This window comes from Sorex fumeus, unplaced genomic scaffold, assembly GCF_029834395.1.
Source record: "Sorex fumeus unplaced genomic scaffold, SorFum_2.1 ptg000043l, whole genome shotgun sequence".
Classification (NCBI taxonomy): Eukaryota; Metazoa; Chordata; class Mammalia; order Eulipotyphla; family Soricidae; genus Sorex; species Sorex fumeus.
In genome coordinates, this window is record NW_026606100.1 from 4,367,051 (window position 1) to 4,385,605 (window position 18,555).

The 18,555-nt window shown below is 46.3% G+C and overlaps 1 protein-coding gene across 1 annotated transcript in view; it reads left to right on the plus strand.

Annotated features, from left to right (window-relative positions):
* The first annotated feature begins 10,630 nt into the window (after positions 1–10,630).
* Positions 10,631–18,555, plus strand: part of CRKL (CRK like proto-oncogene, adaptor protein) — a 33,105-nt gene continuing 25,180 nt past the window's right edge. Inside the window, exon 1 of the mRNA XM_056120617.1 lies at positions 10,631–11,458. Coding sequence (XP_055976592.1) covers positions 11,148–11,458 — 311 coding nt within the window. The 5' untranslated portion in view covers positions 10,631–11,147. The remainder of the gene's footprint in view (positions 11,459–18,555) is intronic.

Below are 18,555 nucleotides of genomic sequence, written 5' to 3' on the forward strand. Positions count from 1 at the left end.
CTGAACAGACCAAGCACACAATGGGTTTGATCCCTGCACATGGTCCCCTGAGCACCACCAGGAGAGACCCTGAGCCCAGAGAGTAGAGTAGCCACCAAGCATCACCAACTGTGACAAAAAAATAAAAAAAAAAAACTCCAAATAAGTCAACAAGGGAGCTCTTTACATAATGATATGAAACATGTACAGGATATCTTATTAAACTTAAAAAAATTGTTTTGGGGCCACACCCCATAGTGCTCAGGGCTTAATCCTAGTTTTGTGCCCAGAGATCATTTCTGGGGCACCCATGGGAACATATGGGATGCCAAGAATCAAACCCAGGTCAGCATGTGCAAGGCAAGTACCATACCCACTGTACTACTGCTCCAGCCTATTATTAGATATGTGTGTGTGAGTGTGTGTGGTGTTGAGATTAAATGGTGTTGGGATGTTGGGGGGTGGACAGTTAGTACAATAGGTAGGACAACTGCCTTTCACATGGCCACACCAGGTTTGATACCCAGCACTCTTGATACCCAAACCCCAACAGGAATGATCCCTATGCTGAGAACCACACCTAGCGGTGCTCAGGGTTTGCTCCTGGTTCTGAGGTCAAGAATCACTCCTGGCAGGGCTCAGGAGACCATATGCAGTTCCAAGCATCAGATCTGGGTTGGCTTTGTGGAAGACAAGACCCCTATTCGCTATACAACCCCTTCAGCGACAAAAATGCCATTAGATTAAGAAAAAAAAAGATACATGTGCTGGATGTGCAAGGAAATAGCTTGCTTAGAGGTTATGGTCACATACCTTGCATGCACAGGGACTTGAGTTTCATCCCTGGCATCATATGTACCCCCAAGCACTACCAGATATAGGCCTGGTTCCCCCAACCACTGTTGGGGCAGCCCTGGTGGCCCATCTCTGGGATAGCTCTGGTGACCTCCAGTACCACGGGGCCCATGCAGTACCACACCTCTGGACCTTAGCATTGTTTTCTAGTTAATTTTTAAATTACAGCATCATGATTTACAAAGTTGTTCATAATAGAGCTTCAGGCATACAATGTTTCCACACCACTCCCACCACCAGTGTGACTTTGCCTCCATCAATGTCCCCAGGTTCCCTCACACCCCCTAGCCTGCCTCTTTGACCAGTAGTTTTTTTTTTGAGTTTTGTTTATTTTTGGGTCACACCAGCAATGCTCAAAGCTTACTCCTGGCTCTGTGTTCAGGAATTATTCCGGGCAGACTCAGGAGATCATACTGAATGAATATTATATAGTTATAACTGCTGGAGCAGTAGAACATGAACTGGTATGCACAACAGGTGGTGGTCAGCAGGTGTAAAAAAGATTGAAGAATGCTGACCTAAACCAAACTAAAATTTTTTCATTTAAATTCTGAGGCTGGAGGAGCTAGAGCAGTAGTACAGAGGGTAGGACATTTGCTTTGCAGTGGCTCACTCGGATTTGATCCCCAGGGTCTCATATAGTACCCTGAGCACTGCTGGAGTAATTCTTGGTGTAGAGCCAGGAGTAACCCCTGTGCATCTCTGGGTGTGCCATATGGTGCCCCAACCATCACAAAGAGTAATTCCTGAGCTCAGAGCAGAGCTAAGAGTAACCCCTGAGCATTGCTGGGTGTGGCCCTAGAACCAAAATAAATAAGTAAAATAAAATAAACCCTGGAAAGATAGTGCAGGAGGTAAGGCACTTGCCTAGCATGTGGTTGTATTCACATGACCCCAATTTGAGTTCTGGACACCATATATTGTCCGCTGATGCCCTGAACACCATCAAGAGTCACCCCTAAGCACAGACCAAGGAATACATGAATAGTCCCAAACATCCCCAACACACACACACACACACACACACACACACACACACACACACTGCTCTGTGCTTCAGTCTCAAATGAAACAAATGGTCAGAGTAGTTTTTGTGTGGTGGATATGGGTAATATTTTTACTTTGTTCAATCTGTCTCCTTGGAATGCAATATTATACCTCAATGAGGAAAGTCATCTGGGATAAATGCTGGCAGTTCTGGTTATTACAGGGGATGTAGAGGAAGAGGAAAACACCAAAATAAAAGGATCAGACATAAGAGGTGCCACCATAAATTCATTCATATTATGTTTGTGGTGATCATTGGGGACCATTTTATTTTTTTCTTTCTGTTTTGTTTCGTTTGGGGGCTACATCTGGTAGTGTTCAGGGCTTACTCCTGACTCTGTACTCATGGATAACTCCTGGTGGGCTCAGGGACCATATAGAGTGCTGAGGCTTGAACCCAGGTTGGCCACATGAAAGTCAAACGTCCTACCCATTGTACTATCGCTCCAACCCCAAAAAGGTGGCATTTTTAGGAAAGAAGTCTAGCATAAGTTTGGTGGCAACCCTACCAAATTCTGGATCACACAAGAAGCTAAGACACACAAAAGGAAAATGTTTGATCTGTAAATGACACACAATGAATCATGGTAATATCCATCCCACTGATGGTTTTGTACAGCCTGTGAGGAAAAAAAAAAAAAACAAGAAAAAAGGAGAAAGGTTTATACCTTTAAATAATGTGATTAAAATGTTTCAAAATATGAAATTATATGAAATTCATATTTCAGAATTCATTAAGTTGTATTGGATAAAGTTACACTATTCCCCTGCAATAAAGCCACATGCTATGATGACTGCTTTGACCACAGTTGAGTAATTGTAACAGAGATTTCTTGAGACATGGACAATCCTTTGCAACACTGTTCAAGTTGGAACACTACAGGATACAATAATACCATTATACCAAAACAATGTTTGGAAGCTGGAAAAATAGCTCAAAGAGCTGGTTTTGTCATCTTGGAGGCTGATCCCCCACATGTTCCTCTAAGCACTGCCAGGAATGATCCCTGAGCTCAGAACTGAAAGTAACCCCTGAACATTGTCAGGTATGACCCCCCACCTCAAAAAAAAAGTGTTTTGAAAACCATGTGTTAGCATAATGCCACAGTATCCTATTTTGGGATTTTTAAAATTTTTCATATATATATTTTTTATTTTTATTTTTTGGACCATACCTGGCAATGCAGGTTCTACAATCAGGAATTACTTCTGGCATTGTTCAGGATCATATAAAATGTCAGGGACCAAACCTGGGTCACCCACATGCAAGGAAAATGCCCTACTCACTCTACTAACGTTCCTATTTTTAAATTGCTAGTACACACCCATTTCAAATGAAAAAAATAAAAAGTGGACTTTGAATCTCTATACTTCAAGGGAAAGCAGAACAGAGATTATTTTATATGAACTAGTTGCCAAACACTGTTTTACTACGCAGCAACACTTCGTCTGTGCTAAAGAACATATCACATTAGGTTAAGCAATCATCATAATAACCCAACCCACAGGAAATCAAGTACTAAAATTCTTCAATGGGGTCAGGGTCCAAAGGACTGGAGTGTGTGCATTGCATGTAGTAGTTTCAGGTTCCATCCCAGGCATTGCATGATTCCCTGAGCACAACTGGGAGCAATCTCTGAACACCAAACTGGAAGTAACCACAAACACCACCAGGTATGACCCCCACAAGAAACAAACAAAAGGCTCAGATAGTATAGCCAGAGAGATAGTATAGCAGGTAGGGTGTTTGCCTTGTATTCAGTCGACCAGGTTCAGTCCCCAAAACCCCATGTCCTCTGAGGGACCAGAGGTCCTCTGAGGCTTGGCAAGAGTGATCTTTGAGCACAGATTCAAGAGTAATCCCAGAACACCATGGGGTATGGCCCAAAAACAAACAAAAAATTCAACTGAAATCTCATCAGGACATATTGACAAAAATACAAGCTGAAAATGAAGCTACACCAAAGTACATTTCCAAGAGGCTTATATCAGCCAAAAAAGAAAAAAAAAAGAAAAAAAATAAGAAAACAACCCACTGCACACTGACACACTGACAGCAAGATAATTAGATAATGTTTAATTCTAGCAAGTGAACAAATGTGTCCAGAGAAAATAAATTTGTTTTAGACTATTAATCATTCAGTGAGAACAGTTGCTCCAGAGAGACACTGGGGACAACATCAATAGTCAATTAAAAAATAAGATAAATTGGCCTGGGAGTAGGTTTAAAGAACTAGAGCACATGTTCTGCATGTGGGAATCCCAGATTTATTTCCTAACAGTGCTGGAGTGACCCTAAACAGAGCAGAGAATAGCTCCTGAGCACTGCCAGGTATGAAAAAAACAAGAACAGAATAGGGGCTGGAGAGATAATAAAAGAGGTAAGGTTCTTGTCTTGCTTGCAGATGACTCTGGTTCAATCTCCAACACCATATATGGACCCCTGAGCACTACCAGGAGTCACTCCTGAGCACAGAGCCAAGAATGGCCTATGAGCACTGCTAAGTGTGGCTCAAACTCTTTCTCCATGTCATCATACAAAAAAACCCCTTGATCACTTGACAACCTGTTACTAATGGATTTGCTCGAGTGAGTGCCAGTAACGTCTCCATTCATCCCTGTTGCATGCGAATATAGCACAATGGCGTCTGCTCGTTCTAGGAACACGAACAGCCTCAAACCGATTGTTCAGGTTCTTGAGGAAGAAGTCTGACCATCATAGGTGGGCGGACACGTGATCTTTTGATGTCCTGTGGAATCCAGTCGGTAACGACTCTAGTCCAGCAGTCGTCTCCAAATCTCATTACATGTCCAGCCCATCTGATTTTTGATGCCTTGGCAAACAAGACAGCGTCCCTGATCTTGACTGTTGACGGAAGTCGGAACTCCGGATTCTTTCTCTCATTTGAGTGAAGCGTGACACTGCAAGCATAGTTCTTTTGATTCCTCTTTGGGAGACCTGAGACCATCCTGTTTTCGTTGGGCCCAGGTCTCTGAGGCGTATGTTAATGCAGGAAGAACAGTGGAATCAAAGAAATGTGCCTGGAGCCGGAGGTTCTTCGTCCTCTTAGCTATTTCTTTAACATTTTTGAAGGTGTTCCAAATCACTCTCTTCCTCCTTTGCAACTCAGGTGTCAGGTCATTCGTCATGTTGACTTCTCGACCTAGGTACACATAACTGTTGCATTTGGAGATGTTCGCCCCATTGAGAGTGAATGGAATGTCAGGAACGAGACTGTTTCTCATAAACATTGTCTTTGTGAGATTCAGCTGTAGCACGCGACCTTTCCACACTCACGGTTGAAGTCGGCCAGCATTTGTGCCGCTTGGCTGATGTTTGATGTTATAAGAAAAATGTCATCAGCGAAGCGGAGGTGGCATAGTTGCCAACCGTCAATCTTCACACCATTCCTTCCCATTCCAGTCGTCACATGACGTTCTTGAGGGTGGCACTGAAGAGTTTCAGTGAAATGGTATCACCCTGCCAAACCTCTCTCTTAACATCAATGATCACCTCCCTGTAGAATGGTGAGATCCTGGTAGTGAATCCGCAATATAGCTCATGGAGGATCCTGATGTACTGACTTTGAATGCCCTGTTTGGCTAGGGCCTCGATGACTGCTTCAGTCTCAACAGAATCAAAGGCCTTCTTTAAATCGATAAACGTTAGACAGAGTGGCATCTTGAACTCCCGAGAAACCTCAATGAGCTTGGTCATCATGTGAATATGGTCGATTGTGCTAAATCCTTTTTGAAAACTGGCTTGCTCGCATGGTTGTCCTTCATCTAGTGTTCTGCCAACCCTATTCAGGATGACTCAAGTGAACAACTTGTAGACGACAGACAACAGGCAGATCGGGCGATAGTTGCCAATGTCGTGAATGTCTCCCTTCTTGTACAGTAGTACAGTCCTGCTGATTTTTCACTGGGACGGAACCTTGCATTCTGACAGGTAGCGTGTGAAGAGCCGAGCCAGTGTATTGATGAGCACTAACGAAAAGTTCTTCAGGTGTTTGGGTCTGACCTTGTCTGGGCTGGGCGCTGTTTGCTTCTTTACCAACAAAATGGCATGTCGGATTTTGGAAGGGAGAACTTTGGGAACAACATAACCATCCTGCGGAATTTGGTATGTGGGCAGGTGGACGTGGCTATCGAAGAGATCTGAGTAGAAGTCATGGATAATCTTCTCCGTTGCCCCTCTGGAAGATGTGATAGATCCATCAGGATGTCAGAGGGCAGTCATCTTGGTCTTGTAGTTAGCGAAGGACAGGCAGGCGTTGCGAATGCTTTTCCCAGCTTCTGCTGCATCTGCCAGCACTACTGCTCTTCTCTCTTTGAGGTCTTCCTTTATCACTCCTCTGCACTGCTTTGTGAGCTCGGAAGTTTGCTTGCGGTTGCCTGAGGCTTGTGCCAAGCCACATTGGTGAATGAGCTCGAGAGTTTTCGAAGACAAGTGTCTTTTTGTGGCTATCTCTCTCTCTCAGTGTTCTTAGAACAATCATGAAGGTGCTTGAATCAGTCGACCGTATTCCTTGTCGATGTTGTCAACAATGGTATCTTCCCATGTTGCTGCAATAGTGCCAAGGAACTCCCAGTTGGTGGTCGTTCTGGGAGTTCTCTTCTTAAACTTAAACTATGCATTCCTTTCTCCCCTCTCTGTGAAGTAGAATTTTGTACGAAGGAGATGGTGGTCCGATCCTGTTTGGAATTTTGGGACAACAGCGACATCAGTCAGGCAAGACCATCGATTGAATATGATGTGGTCAATTTCGTTGTGGAACCATCCACCGGGAGATTCCCATGTCCAATGTTTAGATTCGGCCTTCTGGAATTGTGAGTTGCCATGAATGGTCTTGGTCGACATGATGTACTCGGACAGTCTCTCACCCTGTTCGTTCCATTCTAGGCCATGGGTCCTGATGTGGAGTTCTTCAGCTGATCTTCTCGGTCCTATCTTGGCATTAGAATCACCGACAACGATCTTGTAGAAAGTGTGGTCTTCTTTATAGAACTTCTCCAGCTCCATGTAGAACTTCTTAATTTCTCCATCATCATAATTGGATGTTGGTGCATAGACAATGTAGACAGAAACTGCCAGCAGTGAGCCACATCTATTCAAGTGTAATCGTCTGATTCAGGTTGTTAAGCACTCAAATGAATCAATGTTTATGGCCAAGTTCGTGTTGACAAAGACACCGACACCACCAACGTCTCTTTTGTTGCATGTTCCGAGGAACAGTTCTTCCCCAGTGTCTAAAATGGCGTGATGTGAGTGGTGCTTTCTCATCTCAGTCAAACCAATGATGTTGTACTTGATCTTTTGTGCTTGCACCATCAGGTCCTCCATGGATGCATCCGATATCAGCGTACGTGCACTGAAAGTACAGACAGTCGTTTTTGTCCTTCTTCGTTTTGGCAACCTTGGTCGACCCTGAGATTTAATCAGCCTCTCCTTCCTCATCCGTCTTGACACTGCCATATTGGTGGCTCTTTCAGGGTCAGGGGAATGAGACCCATTGTATTTACTGGTTTTGGCATATCTAATACACCACAGATAGCTTGCCAGGCTCTGCCTTGTGGGCGGAACATTCTCGGTAGCTTGCCAGGCTCTCCTAGAGGGATAGAGGCTTTTAGGTTAGCCTCTTATCGTCCTTGCAGGTGTTCCCATGGTTCAAACCATATTTCAACGCAATCAAATATGGTGAGGTAATCTTGTATTAAGTGTTTTATGATGTGTCACGCGGCCACAAAAAAAAAACCCTCACTCACAAAAATTAAATCAAGGGTAGTGCCAAGAATTGAGACCTGATCTCCTGTAAGCAGAGGTCAAAACAAGATAAATGGGACTGTAAGAGAGTGTATACCTCTAGTTGTCCCTTCTTTTCTTTTATTTGCTATATTGACTCTCCAGTTCCTAGTTTGCACTTATGAGGACCTAAGTTTGATCCCTGACACCCACTGAACACTCCAGATGTGACCCTGGTTCTCCCAGTACTGACAGGCCCAGGCACTCAATCATCTAGCCTATTTGGTTAAGTATATTGGGCTACCACCCCTCCCCACCAAAAAAAGAAGAATTGGAGTAGTTTTCCTTGGCTATCAATGAGTTGCTAGATGTCACCAGTCATTATTACTCATTGCTAATATTTATTTGAGGTTTGCATGCACAGGTCCCAGATTCTATTCCCATCCCTGACACCACATGGTCTCTTGAGCATTACCAGTAACGATCCCCAAGTACAGAGCCAGTAGTCCCTGAGCAAACTGGGTATGATCCAATGCCCACCATAACCCCCCACCTGCCCCCCCCCAAAGAAAAGAGCCAGAGAGATAGTATAACATGTAATGCACTTACTTTGCATGTGGTCAATCCAGGTTCAATCCTCAGTATCATATGTGGTTGTCCAAGCACCACCAGGATTATCCCTGGGCAGAGAGCCAGGAGTAAGCTCCGAGTACCACTGGGTGTGGCTCCAAATCTCTCCCTTCCAAAAAAAATAGCCACCTTAAAACAAACAAAACCCAAATTTAGGTCAGGGAGATAGCTCAAAAGGGTAGAGCACATGCCTTGAATGCATGAGGCCCAGAGTTCAAACCCTGACACTGGACAGTCCCCAGCATTGCTAGGTGTTGAGGCCCTGGTAGTTCCCAAACAATGGTGGGTCAGAGCATGAAACTGCCTAAGCACCAAACCTCAAGGCCTGCAGAACCCGACAAGCATCAGGTGTGGTCCTAGGACCCAGAGCACCACTAGGTCTAACTCATCTTTAGTTCTACTTTATTTTTGATGTTTGGCTTCATGCTTTATTTGGCCACAACCAGCTGTGTTCAGGGGTTACACCTGGCTCTACACTCAGGAACTACTTCTGGTGGGGCTTAAGGGCCACATGGAATGCCAGGGATGGAATCAGACTCAGCTGCATGCAAGACAAGTGCCCTACCGACTGTACTATCACTCTGTCCCTCAGTTAGTTCTATTTTAAAGGTCTATTTTAGACACTAGGAAGAGAGCTCAATGGGTTACACACATTCTCTGCTTACAGGAGGTCAGGTCTCAATTCTTGGCACTACCCTTGAGCAGCACCAGGACTGACTGCTGACCGCTTGCCAGGAGAAGACCCTTAGCACCTTCCAGCTGCAGCTCAAAAAAAAAATATCCTACTTTGACTTTTTATTTTTGTCACACCTGGCAATGCCAGGAGTTACTCCCAGCTCTGCACTCAAGTATTATTCCTGGCGGTGCTCGGGACCATACAAGGGATACAGGAGATTGAACTTGGGTCAGCCACATGCAAGGCAGATGCCCCATACCCGCTGGCCCCAACATCTTACTTTGGAATTCCTGAATATAGGAGATGGGAACTGGGGAAACGGCTCAGTGTGCAGGATTGAGTTTGAACCCTGGAGGCACCCGAGCACCTCCAGAGTGGCCCTGGTGGTCCCCAGACACAAGGGCCCTAGCAACTCTGCATCTTTGAGTCCTAACATTGAATCACTTGGCATGGTTGGCCAAGTACATTCTAGGAGTGTGTATACAATTTATACTTTAGAGGTGTGTGTGTGTGTGTGTGTGCGTGCGTGTGTGTGAATATAAATTCTAGGATGCTTGTAAATTTACAGTTTAGGGGTGTGTTTGCAAAATTTACATTTTAGGGGTCTATATTCTGAGGTGTCTATGTAAATGACATTTTAGGTGTGTGTTAGATTTACATTATTAAAGTTACCTTTCAGGGGTGTGTAGATGATCATTTTGGGTGTGTAAATTTTACATTTTAGGTGTCTTGTGTAAAGGCACATTCAGGGATGTCTGCAAATGTACGTTTTAGGGTGTGTGTGTGTGTGTAAATTTTACCTTCTAGGTTGCGGGTGTACGCCAACGTATAATTTTGGAGCGTGTATAAGCGTACACTTAATGTGTGCAAATTTGACATTTCAGAAGTGGATGTAGATTCTAGAGCATGCGCGAACGCCGTGCATTTCAAGGGTTGCGGTGCCTGTGCAATTTCTGCATTTTAGGGGGTGTACGCGAGTGTGGAGGGGCTGAGCCCCGAGAGCGCCAGGAAGCGGAGGAGCTGTTGAAGCCGCAGCGTTGGCGCGGCAGGCGGGGGGCCACGCCCGGGAGGCGCCGGCGTCGGTCCGCTCGACGCAGCGCGGAGTCGGAGCGCGGCCGGGAGAGACGGCCGCGACCGCCGATTCTGCGCGTCCGCCGTCACACCCCCTTCTGCGGCCGCACGCCCATTGTCACCCCGGCCCCGTGGCCCACCGGGCCCCCGCGTCGTTCCCGAGGGGTCTCGGTCCCCGCGGTCAGCTCGGTCCGGAGCCCCTCCGCAGCCTGCGGACCCCGGGGGTCGCCGGTCGGCCTCAGCGACCGCCTCCTCGGCCCCCTCGGGCCGCCGGATCACCGCAGGCCACGCCTCCCCGGCAGGAGGTCCGGCCTGCTCCTCGCGCTTTGTTCCCGGAGCAGGTTTCCGAGACGCCGCTCCCTCTCAGCTCCAGCTGTTTTCCTGCCCGAGCGAGCGGGGCCGAGGGCGGCAGCGCCCCCGGCGGCGCGCCTCGGCCCAGGAAGGGAGTGTCCGCCGCCGCCACCGACCCGCCCGCCCCCGCCCGGAACGCGGGAGCCCGGGCCCGCGGCGCCCGCCCCCCGCCCCACGACCGCGCTCCCGATTGGCTGCTCCGAGCCACGTCACGGGGCGGGCCCCGGCGGCTGCCGGGAGCCGGCGCCCGCGCGTGCGCAGACGGAGCGCGCTGAGCGGAGGGGGAGGTGGCCGGCTGCTTCTCGCGCGTCCGCCATTTTGTTGCTGTGGCTCTTGGGAACGGGCTGGGCAGAGGCGCCCCGAAGGCGCGACGCTCCCTGGGAGTCCGGTGCTTGGCGAGGCGCCTGCGGTCGGTCCCGGGCCGTGGGGGTTGCGGAGCCGGCGTGCTGTAGGTCAGGGGTCCCTGGAGGGAACCCCCCAGGGGGAGCCCGGAGCCCAGAATCCCGGGGCGGCCTCGGCGCGCCGCGCGCCCTCGTCTGCCGCGCGACCCCGGACTCGGCACCGGTTCCCCGGGCCGGCGGCCTCCGCGAGGCGGCCCCGGAGCAGGCGGGCGGCGGCGGAGGATGCTGCGGGACCGAAGCCGAGAGGAAGGCTCGGCCTGTTAGAGCGCGCCTCGAGGTGTGCCGAGAGGCCCGTCCGCGGCCCCCAGAGCCGTCGGTCGGGCGCGGCGTCCGGATCGGCAGAGAGCAGCCGCCGCCCCCCACCCACCGCGGAGGCCCCCTGGCCGACACCATGTCCTCCGCCAGGTTCGACTCCTCGGACCGCTCGGCCTGGTACATGGGGCCGGTGTCGCGCCAGGAGGCGCAGACCCGGCTCCAGGGCCAGCGCCACGGCGTGTTCCTGGTGCGCGACTCGTCCACCTGTCCCGGGGACTACGTGCTGTCGGTGTCGGAGAACTCGCGCGTCTCCCACTACATCATCAACTCGCTGCCCAACCGCCGCTTCAAGATCGGAGACCAGGAGTTTGACCACCTGCCGGCCCTGCTGGAGTTCTACAAGATCCACTACCTGGACACCACCACCCTGATCGAGCCCGCGCCCAGGTACCTACCGGGGCCCCCCGGGAGCGCGCCAGGGGGTGTGGTTGAGCCCCGATGCCTGCTGTCGGAATCAATTTCTTTTCCTAGAGGTCTTGAGAGCAAGAGGTTCGTTCGTGTTGGACCTGGGTCCCTGGGGCTTGAGAAGGGGGCGGTCGGTTGTGTGGCGGATCCTGCAATCGCTGCCCTCCATCTCTTCTCGGCTCTGACTGTCCGAGGAACGCGAGGGTCGTTTGCTTTGTAGAATCCTCTCTTGGCTAGGGTACCCCGCCCCCCGACACCCCCACCCGAGAGCGTGTACGCAGCGCGGATCTCTGCGATGCAGGTTAAAGACCTGGTATGCCGCATTCTTGACGCTCAACAAAAGAAAGATTTTTTTTTTTTGCTTAGAAATTAAAATATTTAGCTGTGAGAAAGAATTGTCGGTTGGTATTCTGGTGCCAAGTTTAAAATGAGCCGGACGCCTATTTTGTCACACGTTGATTAAATATATATGTTCTATAGTCTCTTCTCCCCCTCCCCCCACCCCTGTACCCAGTTGGACCATTAATGGGCTAGAGAGCCATTTGGTAAAATTCCAAGAATGGAATAAAGCTAGACTCTTGCTTACTAAAGGAAATTTTGGATGGCGATATTTTAGCTCGATTTGGATATACTTTTTGTGTCATTTGTCTAACCATACCTGTTTTTTAAAGTTAAGACCCAAAATGATAAAAAGAGTAACATGCTTTCTCTTTTCAAGTAAAATGCTTTATTTGTATTACTTGCTTCAGTCTGCCTTAATCAATATACTCACCAGATTAATAATGCCACGTTTGTCCTGAAAAAAAAAAATGCCTTGGGGCCAGGGAGATAATGCAGTGCTGGGTACAAGCTTTACATGGTGGATGCCTGGTGGATGCCACAATGTGGTCTCTGGAGCAGTATCACCCAAAATGAAGTGAAATTAAGATAAAAAGTTAAACTCTCCACTTTTTAAAAAAAAATTTTATTATCTTGGCTTTTTGGATAACACCAGCAATGCTCAGGGGATACTCCTGGCTTTGCACTCAGGGATTACTCCTACCGATGCTTGGAGGACCTTAGCAGGATGCCAGAGATCCAACCTGGGTTGGCCACATGCAAGGCAAACACCCAATCTGATGTACTATCATCCTGTACTATCACCACTCCAGCCCCAGGCCAGATTTTTGTTTTGTTTTTTAAAACAAAAACTGACACATTTTCCAGGATGACAATTTTTTGAATGTTGATTGTTGTTTCTGTAGACTAGAGACAGAGAAATGACTATAAGGTCAACTACAAAACAAATGCACTTAGAAAGTGGGAAAAGGTGACTGAGTCACATACTGTATGTAACAAAAGATCTAGGTGCCAAGAACTGATGAAACCTTCAGGTTTCTTTGGGGAGTCGGGGCACACACAGTGGTGTCAAGGGTTACTCCTAGCTATGTACTCAGGAATTGGTCTTGATGGTGTTTAGGAGACCAGATGGGATGCTGGAAATTGAACCCAGGCACCCTACAGTACTATTTCTCCAACCCCAAAACCGTCAGGTTTCTGAGGAAGCTGGTAATTGGAGTAAACATTGAACATGACATAATTCCAATATAAGAAACTCAAGAGAACTTTAGAGTCCATTATAATGTTTTTTTTATTGTTGTGGGACCACATCTGGCGATACTCAGGGGTTACTCTTGAGTCTGCATTCAGGAATTACTCTTGACAGTGCTTGAGGAACCATATGGGATGCCAGGGATCAAACTTGGGTCAGCTGTGTTCATGGCAATGCCCTACCTGCTGAACTATCTCTCTGCCCCCCCTCCCCCATAATGATGTTTTGAATAGATTACTTTAACTGGTGGTGAATCACATAATTAATTTCAGACTTATTAAGCCAGGCCATGAAAGACACTCCTGCTTTTTCAAAAAGTGTGAGCTGATGACTTGATCCTCTTCTAGAGGGAGAATAAAGTAACACTATAGTACCTAGTACCTTTGTACTATCTACAAAATGCCATCCAAATTTCCCAAACGTGTCTTACCAGACACCAAATCAAATTTTGTCTTTGATGCTTGGCTTTGTTCCCTCTTGTTTTGCTTTATTGTGGCCTGCTGGGCTGCATCTTTTTTTTTTTTTTGGCTTGGTAGCCTACCTACCTCCTCATGCTTGTGTACCTTTGCTCTAGTTTTTGGTGCTTAACTGATTGCTTAACTCCACCCCACTCTTCACATATTGAAATCTCCCAGTTGCACCCAGGGCTTACTTCTGCTCTGCAGTCAAGGAAAGTGATCCATAGCTCTCCCTGCCCTACCCACTGTGCTCTCTCTCAGGCCCCACACCTATTGAAATCTTACTTTTTTATGTCCACAATAAGCAGGTTACTGTGGCTTAGGTTTTTTTATTTTTCCCTGGTGTTTGGGAGGACAGTCTGTTAGTTTGCTTAAATTAGTTCCTGGTTGGATTTACTGTATACTGAGTAGTTGGATTGCTTTCTTATCCCAAAATTCACAGGTTAGGTAGCTACACCGTTGTAGAGAGCTAGCTAAATGTTCCTCATGCCCCAAACTGGATATATTGAGTTAGCATCTCAGACATCACAGTTAAGCTCTCAGGAGTTTCTTGTTTTTAGTTTCTTCCTTTGGGTGCCAGGGCTTGAACCTATGGTTTCATAGACAGGACACATACTCTACCACTGTGCTAACACATCCTTGTCCCTTGTGTGTTTATTTAAGGACTGGTGTTTTCTTTGTTCTAGTACAGGCTTTTCTGTTGAAATGTTTCCTCATATTTTTTATTTGGTGGGGGGGGGTCTTGGGGGTCAAATGCAGGACCTGACATATGAAAGCCAAGTGTCCTGCCCCTGTGCTCCATCCTACAACTGTTTCCTGGCTTGTAGTTTTATAGTTTCAGTTAAAATACTTACAAGAGAACTATATCCGAGTGAAGGTATTGGAAAAAATGATGCTCTTTCATGGAAGTTTTATTATTTACTAAGTGATCAGACTAAGAATTGGTAGAAAAATAAAAGTTATGATTTAAATACTATAAAGGGAATAAAACTAAATGTAATAGATGAAATTCTATAGTAGAAGGACCCAAGAAATAGTGCAGAAGTTCAGGCACTTGCCTTTGTGCTGCCAACCCCATTTGATTCCCGGAGCCCCACCAGAGTGATTCCTGAGCACAGAGCCTGGAGAAAGCCCTGGAGCACTGTGGGAATTTGTGTGTATGTGTGTGTGTGTGTGTCATGTGTTGTCTGTCATGTGTCCTCCTCTCTCCCTCCCATCGGGTGTTCTAGAAGGTGACTACCTCAGATAGCGATCAAAGGAAACAGTGTAGAGAAAAGCTATCCTTGGAAAGACTTGGGATAAAGTGAAGGAAAACAGGGACTGTGTAATTAATTTAAGGATTTAAGAACTTAAAAAATAAATAAGTGGAGGAAAACTCCTAATCAGAACAAAGATTTTATACAAAGGTCCTGAGGTGAAAAGCTATTCCATGTGTTGGAAGATCGAGATTTTTCTGTTTTTATTTTTTTCCCTTTTTGGGTCACACCTAGTTACTCCTGGTTCATGCACTCAGGAATTACTCGTGGTGGTGCTCAGGAGACCATATGGGATGCTGGGAATCGAACCCAGGTCGGCTTCATGCAAGGCAAACGTTCTAGCCACTGTGCTATCACTCCAGCCCCGGAAAAATGAGTCTTAAAGAGAAGAAAGTTATATTAGGAGAGCTTGGAGGTGAAATGGTGAAGGTGAAAAGAAATTGGATTTTAAAGTGAGGGATGGCCATCGAAAGAACTTTGAAGTAGAGCAGCGAACTGGAGTGAACGACTGTAATCCAGGTGCAAAATAATGATGACTGATAACTTGGCATATGCCATCCATCCATCATCATGTAGACCCAAACTTCCTTGCTTCAGCAGCACCCCTTAGTTGTACCTCAAGGCTTCCACCTTGAGTTCCTGGGCTGCCTTGAGAGACTGTGTAATATTTTGGTTTTGGGGTCACCTCAGGCCTTACTCATGAGTTTGTGTTCAAGAATCACTCTTGGCAGGAGGGAATGGGGAGACCATATAGGGTGTCAGGGATTGAAGTTCGATGGCCACATGCCCTGCCCTCTGTTACCGCTCCAGCCCTGGGATACTTTGATGTAGACAGACTATAGGCTTGGTAGGTAGGTGCTTATTTTGAAGGAAAGATTGATGCTTTGCTAAAAGGAAGTGGAGAGTATTAGGGAAGAGAAAGGAAGAAACAAAGATGACTTGGTTTATTTGTAATGTGTTTTCTGCTTTATTTTATTATTTACAGTAGTGCCAGGAATCAAAATAGGGCCTCTCACATGCTTAGACAAGTATTCTATCACTAAACCACACCTGCAGCTCTATGTTTATTTTATTAATTGGTCTTTATAGTTGTGGTATTTCTCTGATGAGCTCCCCCCGCCCTCTGGGAGGTGGGAGATGATGGAGTCATTGTTGTCAGACAGCTTGTGTTGTTTTTAAATGATTAAAGGATTCTCTTTCTGGGTACCTGAGTGTAATTTTATATTATAGGTAATTTGATAAACACATCATCTATTTTTCACTTCCATTTTGAGTACATTTTTAAGATTCTTTGGCTGGGGGGTGGAGGGGGCACACTGAGCAGTGCTCAGTGGTTACACCTGGCTCTCCACTCAGGGATCCTTCCTGGCAGTGCCAGGATGCCAAGGATTGAACCTAGGTTGGCTGCATGCAAGGCAAACAGCCTACCTGCTATACTGTTGCTGTGACCCCACATTTTAAAGATTTTATTTAAGTTATAGTTAATATTCAGGTTAAACATCACTATTTTTCAATTAGATGCTATTTTTAGTTTAATAGAGTATTTCAGCAGTTTTAGAGTGGATTGTTAAGTATCAAGTGATTTAGAAACTTAAAATGTGTGTTTTATGTTGTTTATAAACTTCATTATTTATTTATCTTTGTGGGAGGGGGCATATCCAGTGGTGCTCAGAGGCTATTTCTGGTTCAATGCTCCGGAGTGGATCCCTTCGTGGTGCTTGGGGTGGGGGAACCTTACATGGGTAAGAAAGAGTCTTGGCCATCACAACCACATGGAAGGCACATACCTTATCTTCTATATTAACTCTGTCTAAAAATTCCAATTTTATAACTATATGAGGAGCAAAATGAAAATTATGAGAAATAAAAAAAATCTAAGAACTGGACCAAGTTGATCTTTAAAGAACGTCTTGTTAGTACTCAGCAAACATTAGTATACCTGAAATATGAAATGTTATGTTATATCCAATAGACTCTTGTCACATTCTTTTTGTTGTAGGTCACACCCAGCTCTCAGGTTTCATTCCTGGTAATACCAGAGATCGAACTCAGACTTCTCCATACAAAGCATGTACTTACCCCTTGAGTTTTTTTCTCTGGCTCCCTCCCTGTCACATTCTTCAGGAGCTTACTGATTGCTGAGGTGTTTCCAAGGCCATCTCCGTACCATTCGGTACGACAAAGTAGTTGTTGGCGATTTGAGGAAGTATGCTTGTGTGCCTAAAGCTTAACATCTACACCTACAGAGCAATCCAAACTCTGCTTGGACAGAGGGTACTATGGAAGTACAGTAGTTATGCCTCATCCCAGATCCCGTTTCAAATGTAAAAGTCTCAAGGGGCTGAAAAGATCATAGAGAGTCTAGTGCATGTATTCATTCCCTGTAAACTCACTGTCCCCCCAAGCACTGCCAGGTATGATCCAGACCTCCCCCACTCCTCAGCCCCCAGAGAGGAGCTCAGTTGATGCTGTTTGGTTTTTATTGGGGGCCACAACCAGCAGCAGTCAGTGGTTTCCTTTGGCTCTGCACTCATGAATCACTCCTGAGTAATGTGGCTTGGGGGACCATATGGGATGCCAGGGATCTATAAGATGCCTGAAATTGAACCTGGGTAGACTGTATGCAAGGCAAGCACCCTGCCCGCTGTACTATTGCTCCAGCCCTCCTGTTCATACTTTGAGAGGGATTCCGAGGCAAGGAGCTCAGGGGCCAGGCATAGTGATACTCAGTCAACAATGCATGATGGTTCTGGCAGTGCAACACCCCCCTGACTGCCCAGCAATAGGTAGGGCCCAGGACCCATTTAGATGTGCTTAAGGTGCAGTGTGTTAACAAAGATTGAACTCAGGTCCTTGACCATGCTATACATGTGCTATACGAGTGCCCCTAATCTCGGGAGCTCTCACGCCAAATCTGGACTTTTGAAATTAGGAATTAGGGAAGAATTAATGGTAATTTTTGTCAACAGAATTTGGCACTGTGAATAAACTTGTAAGTTTCTTAAGCATCTAAATTTGATTCAGATAAGATACAGGAACATTATCATTATCCTGGGGATGGAAGCTTGCATAGTTAATAGTTATCTTCCCATGATCTATGAAGTTCCGAAAAAGTAGAATAAGAAGTACTCAAATCGAGAGGAATTTTATCTAAAAATTTTATTTTAGGATCTAAGTAAGTGGAAGAGATTATTTCTAATGGTCTTTGAGGCTAAAACAGTTTAGTTCAGTGCTTATTAATGGGAATTCAGATTATCCTAGAATTTGAGCGGAGATTATGACAAGGTAAGGCTGCCACGCTTGTGGAAACTAGTCTGAATGATGGCTCAGAACTGCAGAAGAGCAAAGGAGCAGTGGTATGGTTGAGACTTGAATAAATTTTCTTGTCTATGACAGAACTGAACTAGGTTAGGAAATGAGTGTTTTGTTTGGGGGTCACACCTGGCAGTGCTCAGGTGTTACTCCTGGCTTCTGTGCTTCCGGATCACTTCCAGTGGGCTCTCCCAGATCACTCCCAGTGGGCTCAGGACCATGTGGGGTGCCAAGGATCAAACCTGCTTTACCACGTGCAAAGCAAGCCACCTACTGGCTGTTCTATACCTCTGGCCCAGGAATTGAGTCCTTTTGTGTTTTCAGAAAAATAATCCAAGCAAAGAGGGAAATGCTTATGTCTTTACTAAATTTAACTTTCTTCCCCTTTTTTGCAGTGGGTAAGGCACACCCAGTCGTGCTCAGGGCTTAATCTTGGCTCTGTGCTCAGAGATCACTCCTTAG